The sequence below is a fragment of the Myodes glareolus genome, chromosome 1 (genome assembly GCF_982192425.1).
Source record: "Myodes glareolus chromosome 1, mMyoGla1.1, whole genome shotgun sequence".
In the NCBI taxonomy this organism is placed as follows: Eukaryota; Metazoa; Chordata; class Mammalia; order Rodentia; family Cricetidae; genus Myodes; species Myodes glareolus.
In genome coordinates, this window is record NC_142026.1 from 129,222,572 (window position 1) to 129,236,153 (window position 13,582).

Consider the following 13,582-nt stretch of genomic DNA (forward strand, 5'->3'; position numbering starts at 1 on the left):
CCAGAAGGGCCTGGAACTCAGTAGTAGCTCAGGCTGACCTTGAACTTTTGACAATCTCTTTACCCTTACCTTGTGATTTCTGGACTTAGAGAAATGTGCCACCACGCCCTGGCTAACACACCTAACACTTAAGGCTGACATTTGGAACAGTTCTTAAATAGGGCAGTTAGTTGTGGATGATGAATATATTTCATGATGTATAAATGTATGAACAGGGCAGTCCATGGGCATCAAACCAAAATCAAGGAAAAGAATAATGTAACCATAAAAAATAGTTTAATGATATCGCACACAATATTGACTTTGAATCTGTAAGTCAGACAGTATTAACACACAATTTTATCTGGAAAGAATCATCAATCACGACCTCTTAGCTTGGCGTGAGTTCAACTTAAATGAGCCACGGAAGAATGGAGTATTTGTCCTGGGATCAAATAGGTTTTGGTGATATTAATGTAAGAAAGGAAGAGAGATGGTAAGTATAACACATGTGCAGGTCACCTTGATTCGACTGATCTGCACGTCCAAGGCAGACGCTGATGGTTCCAAGGCATTGAGTTCGCTTTCTTTCTCACTTATCCAGGTGGACAGGCTCTCAAAATTATTGCCAAACTGATCCCACTTGATTTTCACCATTTCCATGGTTTTAATACTAAAATTAACCAAATTAAGTTAAAAAGCAGTATTTCCACAAAGAATAGCAAGACAATTTTTTTCCCCTATACTTCACCAGGTGAAAGGTCTTGGGGATATTCATGATTCTTTCAGAGCGGAAACTGTTTGAGCAGGAGAATCATACGTACTTGATGTGAGCTGCCTGTCTGAGCCCAGCCTTCCTGTCTCTTGGGGGGAATGGGCGCTGGCGGAGGCAGCGACCATGCTACCTTGTGAGCGGAGCTGCACTTTGAACACGGTTTTGTGCTGACTTCTAAGGGTCTGTGCCCACATAGTCCAACTCTGCACAGAAGCAGCTGCCCTCAGAACTCAGAGTAGGAAACTCTCCCAGAACAGCTTTTGGGGTTTGATCGTTTGACAGGCTACCTTTGCTTTTAGCGGGAGGTGCTACTGGGACACTTTATACTGAAGTAATTTGGTAAAGTGCACATTTGTCAATCCAGGTAGAGCCGTGGTCTAATCACAGGCTGCAGGGCAGCACCTGCCGCCATCAGTTCCATGAAGCCTTTGGTTTGTAACCTATTATGGTCTCTGTGAGTCACAGGTCTCCTACAGTCCTGACTCCAAAAGACTTTCACAAACACTCATTCATGAGCTTCCAAACTATTTACAGACAGCATTGGCTCTCTGTGCGGTAAGTCTAATGAATTGGATTTCAACTGGAGAATCTCAGTTGGTATTAGATCTGGACATATAACCCGGTGAACATGGCTTTCAGTTTAGAAAGAAACTAGGAAACTATACTAACCCTAGCACTAGACTAACTGATATCCTTGGGTGAAGGAAGAGTAACTGAGTATACCTTATTACAAAAGGCACTTGATACCAAGAACAAACATGGCATCAGCTGATTGTCAAATTCAATAGTGGTACAGTCTCGACTTTGAACCCTGTGTGTGTCTAATGCACTTAGCAGTATAAAAAATGCAAATGCAATCATCTTATAGTACAGGATTTTACATAAAATTTAGCTTTAAATGGTTATTGTAATCCATTTAGAAGTAGCTTTGTTTCTAATATAGTCTCAGATTTGCTGTTTACATAGTTTGGCGAAGTTTATCAAATATAAAGTTGTCAAAGTTTTGAGTCAGTTCAAATAAGATATTGATCGAAGTTTAAAGTTTAGGCAAATATAAAGTGTTCAATGCAAGGCCCCAAGAGTTCTAAAAAACAGCTTTCACATTCTGAACCCCTCCCTGTGATTGCCGTTTTGTTTCTTGAGAGTCATGGACTATTACTCAATGTGTCACTGAATAAGAATGTTAGCAATATTAGTTTAGAGACTATTGATTATGATATCGAAAGCTTATCCCCAAACTCTGTAGAAGGATATCCCAGGGACACAAGCTTATTTCTTCTTTTCAGATAAATATTAAAAGTTTCAAATCAAGATAGAGTTTTGCGGGTAATTTCTGGAAGGGGAATCTGAATTCACGGTAATTTGAATACTGAGGTACTATGGACACAGTTGTGAACTTTAAGTTTGAGATATTTCTTCTACATGATAAGCTCTTAGGCCTTTATTTCCTCTTCTAATAGGGACACTAGAATAAAATAGTAAAAGAAAAGTAAACATGGGTTATTTTTTGGAGATTGCCTCTGCATAATATGAAGGCCACAGAAATGAATAGATATGGCTTAGTGATGAATATACCAGTGTAGGATGTAAACACCACATCGTTTGCATACTTTCATTATTCTGGATACCAGTTCCTGGGCTGAGAACAATTTTCTTTTGGATTGTGAATTGCTTCCTCAAGACAGGTAGGAACATACAGACACCTTGAGATTTTTGAAAGACTGGAATAGGAGACAGGAGAGACCGCACGGGATGCTACCCCAGAGAGCAAAGGTCAGAAGCTGTGAAGCACATACTCTTCTTCAAGCGTGTCTTCCAGCTTTTTGACCTGCTCCTTGATTGACGTGGCTTGCTGCTGAAGCAGCTGTTTATTCCTGGGTCCCAGCGGCATTTCTGAGGCTTCCTTGACAAGGTTCTCAGCCTGGGTGGCAATGCTTTCCGTCCGCTTAGAAAACTCCTAGAAAAAAAAAACACAAACAAACACAAAAAAACAAAGAAGGCAGCACTGTTAGATGAGGATTTTTAACTCTTGGGTGCTGCGTTCGGGCCAACTGTGCATTCTTCAGAGATTGGTCAAGAGATGGTCACATAATGCTCGAGATGAAGGCACAGACTTCCAGAAGCTATTTAAAAGCTTTGTTAAAAGGTCTTTGCTAGTTTGTGTAGAATTGGTTTTCCATTCTTTCCTGATTTGGGTCTATCATTCCGAATTCTGAGATACTTATACTCATTAATTTATCCTTAAATATATTCATTTACTACTGGTCACTTCACAAAATAACCGACAGTTACTAGTTCTTTGAACACGGGGACAGTAGGTCTGTAGGTTAACTGACAGAAAAATTTATTTGTCTGATGGAGGGATCTTATCTAACGCTGAGCACCAGCGATTTTTCTTATGTATTTTTTCTCTATAGAAAGAAGTTATTAGTTCCCTGAGAAGTAATATAGTCCGTTTTTAATGCTGGGGAATCTTATTTTATTTCTATACACATGCAACGTGAAGGAAAGAAGCTTTCAGGTCTTTGGCTTTGTAATTGAGACAGCATCTGACGCACACCAAGCAGGTCACAAACACACTCTGCATTGATCCTCTCCCTGCCCCTTGAATGCTGAGATTGTAGGCATACACCATCATGCTAGACTGACCCACTGAGGACTCTAGCTCAGAGCTTCCTGTGTGCTGGGCAGACACTCTCCCAACAGTGCCGCGTACCCAGTGCCAGCAGAGCTGAGTGCGAAGGAGTTGAACCTGCACTGTGACTCTGTACCACTTGTTTCCCCTCTGTGGGGGATTTACTCTCCAGGCTCTTTTGTGTGCGTGAGAAATGGATGCAATCACGTTCTCGTCTGGAAGGGAACTCAGCATCCACCAGCAGATTCGTTTCTAAGTGCCTTCCGCTGGCAGGTACCAATTAGCATTTTTACATCTTTCATGCAGATGAAGGCTGGGCATTCCACCTGCTGGTTCTCAGCAGCTCGAGGCTATTTTAATTCAAAAGTTTTAATCTGAATGAAACATTGCTATCTTTTAGGTGCCACCTGAATCTTGCCAGGTAAATAATGATGAATATTAAATTAGAAAACATAAACCTTAGTGATAATCTTGAGCGAAGAAAATTAATGTCTTATTTCTTCTCATGCAAGGAAATCTGACACGAGCTTTAAACATTCATCAGCGTCCCCTTTCTTAACTAGTCAGCACACAATTGCTATGTAAATATTTGTAAAAGGCAGCCTGTCACTCAAATCATCTCCCCAAATTATTCTACAATACCATATAAGAAGACTACACTTAGGAGGATCATTTCTAAAGTCATAATAATACCACAGGGGATAAAATTACATCGTGGAATTATAGCTTTTCCTGTTTGAAAGACTCAATTGTCTCTCTTGAGTATCCCCATTGAGTCTTCCATGAGCATCACTGTCGCTGTATAGAAGTCACCTATGGTTCAAATAGAACTAGGCAGTACTCCCTGAAGGCACAGAGATGGACACTGTCCTAAAGCACAATGCTTGCTGATGTCAGAGCATCTAGTCCCTCTCTTGACTACCTGTGAGCCCTCAGGCCATCGCTGGTCCAGTTTTGAAGATCGCGAATCTCAGTGTAATTCCTCGAACACAATCAAAAGTGTCAGCCCGTATGGCTGTGTTCCCATGTTTTCCAGAGTCACGGAGGCAATGTTTGAAAACGCTTGCTTGTAATTTTCTATATAATATTTTGCATGTACTACTCACAGGAAATTGTAATGCAGAGGGCTTCACAGAACAGAAGAAGATTGGTAAAAACAAAGCTAAACAAACATAGAATGATGTTGTAAGGTGTTGTCGCCAGAGTCCTGAGACTATGATGTGCGAAAGGCTGCAAAAGGCATTAGACAAGAATTGGCTTGCATCAGGTAGAGTTATAGGAGAAACCAGCCTCTGCTCTTTAGGAGCTGAGCAACCTTCAGCCCCAGCTCTCTAAACATTTACTTCCATGCCAGTCCGTGTCTGTTGGGAAATACTGAACTTGATTTTGCCATGTATACACATCACATACCAGCATATGGAAGAAGCCAAAGTCCCTTAGCACAACCACCCACGGGTTCTCAACTAGAATAAGGGTTGTCAAACAGGATAAGTGGATAAGGAGGTCATGAGAGCCCTAAGCGTCGGTTCCACACGCTCGTGTGACAGTGTAAGTACACAGTGAGGCTCCGAAAGTGCTTTCGAACTGTGCACAGCACCCCAGCCTTTCACCCTTTCCATTTGATTTCTAGGTCTGCTTAGACATTCCCTCCCCCGAGGTACATCTATGGCTGTGTGACCTCCTGAGGAACTCCCAAATGGCCCAGTTCTCTGTAACACTTGAGGTTTTGTTGTTGAAGCATTGCCCGGCTTTCCAGGTTAACGCCCTTTCATCTCGCACCACGGGACTGAGCCATCGCTCTAACTCCTTTCCCACCTGAGGGCATTCCTCTATCCAAGAACATCTGTCTGTCCACCTTCCGGCTCCAAACCCTGCTTCTCTCAGTTTTACCCAACTGAGTCATAAATCTCGGTCTCTCCAGAAATCCAATCATTTATACACTTCTCTGTCAGGGGACTCGTACCTTCCCACTTTCACAAAAGTCTTAGTTCTTAAGGTGTAAATCCTACTTACATTCTTGTTCCGCCATGTACCGAAGAGACTGGGTCATCAGTAAATAGTAGGAATTGAGTAAATGTGTAATACTAACAGTGATGGTGGAGACCAAGGAGCCACATGGCCTTGATATACCTTTGTCTGTTCCAACGCTGATGACAAGCTTTCCAGACTGCTGAAGCTCAGGAAGCGCTCGTGGCTGGACCCTGTTTGGAACAAGTATCTGACCACCGTCTCCTTGTTCGTCTCAAATCGCTCCCATTTCCTCAAGCTGACCTAAATGACAAAGAGATAAACGACACGTCACGTCGCATATCAAATGGCCAGACTGAATCCTAACACAACCACTGCCTGCTCGTTCACTCCCTAGGCTGCCGGCTGTAGCAAGGGTGACATCACACAGCGACACTGACTGAAGAGGAGCCTGGTGTTTTTGACAGCGTTTCTTTCCTGCCTCTGGGGCTTCAGATGACTTCTGAGCTCCCCAGCAGATGGGATGTCTTGTGCTTCTACAGATGTGGTTATAACATGTAGCTCACTAACGGGGAAAGAGCCTTTCAATCACTGTCAAGAAAGGCTGGGGGTGGCAAGAGGAAAACGGGAAAGAAAACATGATTGATAAGTGGCAAAAACTCAAAATCATCTTTAGGTGGTGTGTCAACAGCACCCTGAAGCACAGGGTGGATAAAGGTGTGGAGGCTGCATTTCTGCAATATGAGAAACAATATGACCAAGTTCATGGATTCAGCAAGCGAGCAATGCATCCTGGTTCCAGCACAGAACTGTGTGTAGCCTGGGGACAAGTCCTGAAACTCTGTTAAAAAACTGCTGTGATTTGGATGTGACATGTTTCCCATTGGCTCCTGTGTTTGCTATTTGGTCCACAGCTGACTGGCGAGGGGATGGGAACTTTAGGAAGTGGAGCCCTGCTGGAGGGAGGGGAATTCTAGGGGCAGGCCTTTGGGTTTGGTAGCTAGTCCCCACTTTCTGTTCACTCCCCGTTTCCTGGCTGAGGATGCAACACAATCAGTCAGCCCCGGCTCCTGCTGCCATGCCTTTCCCACCATGATGGAATGTATCCCTTGAACCGTAAGCCAGAAGAAGAAGCCCTTCTACCCTTTAACAGTTCCTTGCTGGGTATTGGTTACAGCAATGAGAAGAGCAACTAAGATAAGCATCTACACGTGCCAAATGTGCTGTTTACAAGAGCCCCACTGGAAGCGTGTTAGGACTGAAAACAACCAAGGTAACAAAATGCCACCATCAGCACTTGGAGTGACATGGCTCCTGCTGGAGACAGGACGTCATCCAGCCAGAGCACCACTGAGCCAGCCCAGCCCTACCTGGATGCGCCGTTCCTGTCTTTCCCTGCTCTGCTCCAGGCCTGTAAGGGTGTTCTCCAGCTTCCGCAGCTCCTCCTGGCCTGGGCCTGCCTGCCCACCCTGTTGTGCCTGCTCCATCTGCTGCTGGAGGTCTCTCTTCTTGGCTGAGATCATCTTTGTCTTTTGCTAGAAGTAGTTGTTCAACAGAAGAATAGAAACTGTATTCTCTATGAAGCTATGCCGGGCTGTAATCATGTCATCAGTGGTATGGAAGGCAAAGCCTCACATGGTGTAGGCATTAGCTATGTTTTAAAGGAGAGGCTAATAATTAGAACATTAATATCAGGAACCCTGAATTAACCAAATATGGGTGTTTCTTAAACATGGCCCATGGTTTGAATGGTGAAATGTAAATTATTTGGCCTTTAGTATTTTAACTGTGAGTGAATTTGGAGAACATTTAATACATGCAACACTCCAAAATAAAACAATTAGTTTGACAGGCATCTTAAAATAGTTGCTGACTCTAAAGAGGTCTCATTCCATTTTGTTATCTGTGCTGTAAAGATACAAGAATCAAGAGTTTCTAGGAAGGTAACAAAATGCCACCATCAGCACTTGGAGGTCCTGGCTTCAATCCATCACCAAAAGAGGTTATTATACACACATACACACATACACATATACATATGCACATACACATACATACAATTACACAACACACTATTCATACACACATACATATATTCATAAACACACACATAATGCATATATACATGTATACACATATATACGTATACAAATATACATATATCAATAGACACATATATACACACATACATACTCACATACATACATATAATTACTTTGCTTTTAGTTCTAATCTTTTGCAAGAGTAAAGTCGCCTGAAATATCTGGCATTTCAAGTAAGTTATAATTTTGCAAACTAAATTGTTGAGGGACTTGTCCTCCAGGATATTCTGAAATACATAATGTTTATCAGAAAGAACAGAGGAGAACTGCCAAACGCTTTGAACCATTCGACCTTTCCTTTCCCCCTCTCCATCCCTGTCCTCAGACCCTATTCTCCATCTCCCACCAACATTGGGCACGTGGCGAATAAAGAGGACTCTCTACCTGGTGATGGAGGAGCAACTGTTGGGCCTCAAACAGATTTTCCGTGTCCAGGATCTTCTCAGCCTGCTCCTGGCTTTCTGGGGAACCAGACATCAGCTCCTCAAGGGAACTTGTCACTATTTCTTTGTATTGAACGCACTCTCCAAAGTTGCTTAGCATCTCTTCAACCTAAATTTTCATAGGAAAAAAAGTAAATCATATGCTAACTAGCAAGGTTTGTGGAATATTTTTAACATGGAGATGAGATGGACAAATGAACATTGTATACAGCCAAGCTATACAGTGAAATGCTTTAGTGCACACCATATAGTGGTTTAAAAGTTTTAATACATCAATTTTCATTTGATGTGAATAAGAGTTTTGCTTGCATGTATCTCAGCACTACATGCATGCCTAGGACCTGCAGAGGCCAGAAGATGGTGTTAGATTCCTCTGGGCCTGGAGTTTCAGATGGTTGTGAGCTGCCACATGGATGCTAGGAACCTGGCCCTCTGGCAAAGCAGCCAGGACCCTTAAATGCTGGGTCAGTGCTCCAACTCTCAGAAATAACTTCTCTAATTAAGCTGGTTAATTCTCCCATTACCCCACACATGAACATTTTGTGTTTATAGAGATGCAAGGTCTATTGTCTTACCCAAATTCAGATATATTAAACAGATATATTAAACCCTCCAGAACTCATTAACTTCAAGGTTTATGTACTTTGAATAAAATTCCTCCATTAAAGCCTATGATATAGTATATATTTTAAGAGTATAGATAAATTGTGTCTTAGCAGCTAAAAATCGATTCATATATGTCTAATTTCTATTGTCTTTCATAGTTTCAAGTCTTATTTAATTGTTGTTCAATGGCATAGTCACTTAGACAAGCAAGAGTTTCATTTCACTGAACAGCATTCTGTACCCTATTAAAAAACAATCTATTCTAAAACTAAGAAAAAAAGAAATGTCCATGACTTGATAGAAAACACAGAATAATAAAGTTGTATCTATTTTATACTTCCTATCTTGGGGTCCTTTAATTATAATCTCAAGGATATTATCTGGCTATAATAATACCTTATACAAAATATTGAGTCCATACTTTTTAAATCCCGTAAGGGAGAAAAAACAAGAAGGAAGTAATAGAACATTTGTTGGAAATGGCCATCAAATACTACTTTACCGTTCTATGCCATCTTCCCTTCCCAAACCCATGAGCTTTAAATTTGCTCCATGTGGCTTCTCAAGCTTCCTACGTGCACGAGGACGAGTGGAAGGGATCCTACTAGACATGACCTTCGAATGCTTTAACCTGTAATTGAATATTCCTTATCCCACTAGAATGCATATTACATTTATAATGAATAGGGCTCTGCTAAATTGGAATTTTCCTGATCTCCCTACTAACCATTGATGATGACGATGTTTTCTTATTACTGGTTAGCAGCTAATGAAGACTTATCTGCCTCAATACTCTTCCAACTCATTTACCTGAATTTAGTATTAAATTCAGTACTAAATTTGGTCTTTGTCACTGAATTTAGTCTTTGTCACTCCTTCATTAGTATATTTTAAACCCTGCTTTAAAAATAGGAAGTTGGAGCCTAGAGACATTGAATAAAAATGTCAAGATTATATGGAAATAAGATATAAACTTTAAGCTTCATTGCTGGGTTAGTCTGACTTTTAAAGCATCTTTATTACTTTTCCCTTTTTCTTTTCTGCTATTTCTTTCTTTGTTTATAGATAGATACATTCTTACCATGCAGCCTAGGTTGGTTTTGAACTTGTCATGGAGGCCAAGTTGCCTTTGAACTCTTATTCCTCCTGCCTCAGCTAGGATTGCAGGCATGCACCATGACACCATGCTTCTCAAACCCCTTTTCATGAACTTTGAAACACATCTTTAAGTGATAACAAAATAATGATGATTCCAGCAATAGCAGAAACCATTTGACTGATCATCTTTGGACCTCAGACATAGGTTATCAACTTGAATTACCCAGTTCAATATCATTGTTCATAACTCAAGCATCCTGTGTATCTTTCCTAACAATCTTCAGACAAATAACTATCGTTTCTCTGTGAAACTACTTGCCAACGTTTAACCAAAATCAAGATGGCCCCACAGCCTCTCCCCCTGCTCCCACTATAGCTTCCTTCCTTAGAACTCTCTGTCGAGCATAGTAAATGACATTACCTCTGACAGCAAAGCCACAAGAACCTTGAAAGAGCTTGATAATTCTGCCAGCTCATCTCCTCGCTTCTGTGCTTCTTTCTCAGAAGAAACGTCAATCAAATGCTTAAGCCTGGATTTCAGCCAGCTGAGGGTCTCTCCCTTTTGGGTGATGTCATTTCTGATTTCCTGGTTTGAAAGGAGACTTTTTACTAACAAAGAGCAGTCAGCAATCACAACTTTCCAGCTGGAAAGAACTCAACTCAAGAAGGCTTGTAAAATGGCTGTAACAGCATGAGCTGGCTGTTGTATCACAACAGACTGAAGGGAACAAGAGAGTCCATGGTGCTCTTCGCACTCATCCCGAACAACTACTGAAAGGAAGGGCAAAGCCTGTTCCTAAAATCACTTTCAAAATTAAATTAGGTGCTTATAGTTATTTCCTTGATTTTAACAAACTTGTGTTAAGTTGACATGAAACTAGCCAGAAAAGATTCCTAAGTGGGAGCAAGATCTAACTAGCAGGGAGGGTTCACTATCCACAACATTGTTGAGAAGATTTCACAGCCTTAAGTCTTCAGGACTAGTTTTTGACGTTGTACCTGGGGCAACCATTTGTGCTAGCTATGGTTAGTCCAGGGCAGGGGAAAACACATAGCAGACAGGAAGCAGGTAGCTTCAAAATTGGTCTCTGCATTCCAAGATAAGATTTTCTTTTTTTTTTTTTTAAAAAAAAAAAACAAGAACAAGAACAAGAACAACAACAACAACAAAAAAGCAAAACTAAAACAGCAACAAACAAAAAAAACCTATTAATAATAAACTCAATGTTATTAGTGCATTCTCTAGTACCTTGGGCAACTATATAAATTAGTAAGAGAAAAAAAAAAGAAGACAGTGGCAGAAAGACAAAGCATTCTCTTCGGTTTTAGTAGATACGTGGGTTTCGCACATTAGAAATGTTGACAGAGAATTGCACTCTAGTATATGTATACCGAATGAAAGTCTTCCTAAGAGAGAAGGCTGCTGTGTGCCAGCTACAGAATAAACACGATAATCAGATCTGGAGCTTTGTTACCTTGGTTGAGTTTTTGTTGCCTCTAGAGCAGCTGAAGGGAACCAGTGCAGTTTGATTACAACAAAAAAACACTCAGAGAATCCCCTACTTTCTCTGTGTCCTCAAGTTGTCTGGTTAAAACTGTATTGTACAAAAGCACACAGCACTCCTGTTTCCGGTAACAACTCTCAAATCTATGTCCTACGATCATGCATGCTGTTTCCTGCTCCAGCGTTCCCCATTAGGTAAATATGCATTAGAGGCATCACTAAACATGCTTAAATCTCAAAGCTACTAACAGCACCATAGAGGGGAGAAAAACCTCCCCTTAGTACAGTAATACAAAGAGATGTCTTTAAAGAACTATATAGAAATCGGTTTTTATAGAACACAAACATGCACGCGTGCGTGCATACACATGCACACCAAACAAACAAACAAACCAGTTACATTATGAGTGTTTAATCACTGGAACCTTTCCTCTAGAAGGGACCAGCTCAGAACTTACATCTACTACGTGTTTAACCTCATCGTGGTTGGCAGTGTCAATGGCTTCATCCTTGATTTTCTTCAACCGTGCCTCCTTTGCAGACACCCAAGATGAGAACTCAGAAAACCTGAAAGCATATAAGAATATTACTGCAAAAGAGGCAAACTGTCAGGAAGGTGAGACACATTTATATTTTGAATTCACGGAAATGGAGCCAGGGCTGACTAAATCGATGGCGCCTTCTGGAAACTTTATCCTGAAGACCAAGGCAAGTGTGAGGTTAATAACTTAAACCGAGGTCAGTTACTTAAATGGAGCTCAGCTGAGAACAAGGGTGTGTCTCAGAGCTTGAGAGGAAAGAAGCCACTTGAGGTCTCACTAGAGTGACATTAACCAATAAAGACAGACATCCTCCTGTGAGGAGGGGACAGGAGAAAACCAAGACGAATGGGATTATTGGACGTCAAGAACATCAGGGTTACTTTGAAATAAAATCCAGACCCTGCTTTAGACTGAAAATCATTTTAAAAAAGCAAATAAGTAAAATGAAGTACCTTGATATACAAAAGCATGGGCAAGATGAAAGCAATCTGACTTTCTTATTGCTTAAAACAAAGTCTTTACCATACCCTGTTTTAGAGCAACCTCTGAAGAAAAGGATTAAGATAGACCGAGCTGTCTCTGGAAAGGCCCAGTACCTGCCGGTATAGCCCTTCCACTTGTCTGGGTCATCCACGAGCATCGCATATGTTCTGTCGATGGAAGCTCTGAGCTCTCTGAGTGCCGTGTGACAGGCTCCGGATGTGTCCCTGACTGGGTCCCGGACCGGGAGCTTCACACACAGTTCCTCTATGAGCTGCAGCCTCTTCTCACAGAGATGATGAGGACCCTTGTCACCGAAGAAAACCTAAGACATGACAAACACTTTCACTACCCCGGTGCGAAGCCTCTAGATTCTCTAGAGTCTCACAGGAGAACTAAAGGCAGATTCACGGGTAGGGCAGAGGGGGGTGCAATGTAAAAGACCATGATATCTTTAACTAGAAGAAACTCTAACCCTAACCCACACAGTAGTCTTTCTACGGTGTGGCACACACCCTGTGTTCCTTGATGATCTTCTCGCTGCCTTCCTGTGGCACCAGCTTGGTCTCCCGCTCCAGCTCAGCTCTGCACTCTTCCACAGCGGCTGAGAATCTGTTCTTCTCCACTGCGATTTTCAGATGGAGCAAGTGATAAGGTGCCTCTCCCTGGAGATCCTGCATCCACAAAAAGACAGAATGAGGGGGCTGGCGAGATGGCTCAGAGATTAAGAGCACAGGCTGCTCTTTCAGAGGTCCCGAGTTCAATTCCCAGCCAACCACACGGTGGCTCCCAACCATCTATGAGATCCAATGCCCTCTTCTGGTGGGCAGGCATATATGCAGGCAGAACATTGTATGCTAAATAAATAAATTAATTAATAAAAAAAAAGAAAGACAAAATGAAGCTTCTGAGCAGGCGTATGTCCTGTTGGGATGCCAAAGTGTCCTGATTCAGTCTTCTCTTTTTTCGAACTTGCTGAACTGTAGAACAGATTCCAGGGCATGCATTTCTCATGTTCCCATAATTCCCCACTCACCTTCCACTGTTTGTGCAGCTTTCTCACGGCCTCCTGCAGACCCTGCTGCTCCTGTTCTGGGAGAATGTCTGTGAGCTCGTCACAGGCTTTCAGGAAGGCATTGAGGACCCTCTGGTCCAGCTGGCTGAAAAACTCCTACCACAGAGGAGGGGGCACAGTTAGGATGTCGTGCTCGGTAATGACATCACATTGCTCTGAGCCGAATGGCCAGCAGATAGTTGCCTTCATCAAACCTTCAGCCAACTCTATCCTTCTTTGGAGCCAAACTATAAACATTCATAGATCTGAGTCAGAGTCTTCACATCTGACATTTCTGTTATTTTCTACATTATAAGAGAAAACATCTTTAAAGTTCCTAATTTTGGTAGGCTAATCTGAAAAGCTACTGGATTACCCCAAACCTTGATTCCATGG

General features: G+C 41.9%; 1 protein-coding gene across 1 annotated transcript in view; it reads right to left on the bottom strand.

The window, feature by feature from the left end:
- Positions 1-13,582, bottom strand: part of Syne1 (spectrin repeat containing nuclear envelope protein 1) — a 477,339-nt gene that overhangs the window by 299,284 nt on the left and 164,473 nt on the right. Inside the window, exons 25-34 of the mRNA XM_087912026.1 lie at positions 13,169-13,303; positions 12,648-12,806; positions 12,249-12,457; positions 11,569-11,677; positions 10,028-10,192; positions 7,844-8,011; positions 6,728-6,892; positions 5,520-5,660; positions 2,551-2,711; positions 497-652 (exon numbers count right to left, since the gene is read on the bottom strand). Of these exons, the coding sequence (XP_087768152.1) occupies positions 497-652; positions 2,551-2,711; positions 5,520-5,660; positions 6,728-6,892; positions 7,844-8,011; positions 10,028-10,192; positions 11,569-11,677; positions 12,249-12,457; positions 12,648-12,806; positions 13,169-13,303 (1,568 nt within the window). The remainder of the gene's footprint in view (positions 1-496; positions 653-2,550; positions 2,712-5,519; positions 5,661-6,727; positions 6,893-7,843; positions 8,012-10,027; positions 10,193-11,568; positions 11,678-12,248; positions 12,458-12,647; positions 12,807-13,168; positions 13,304-13,582) is intronic.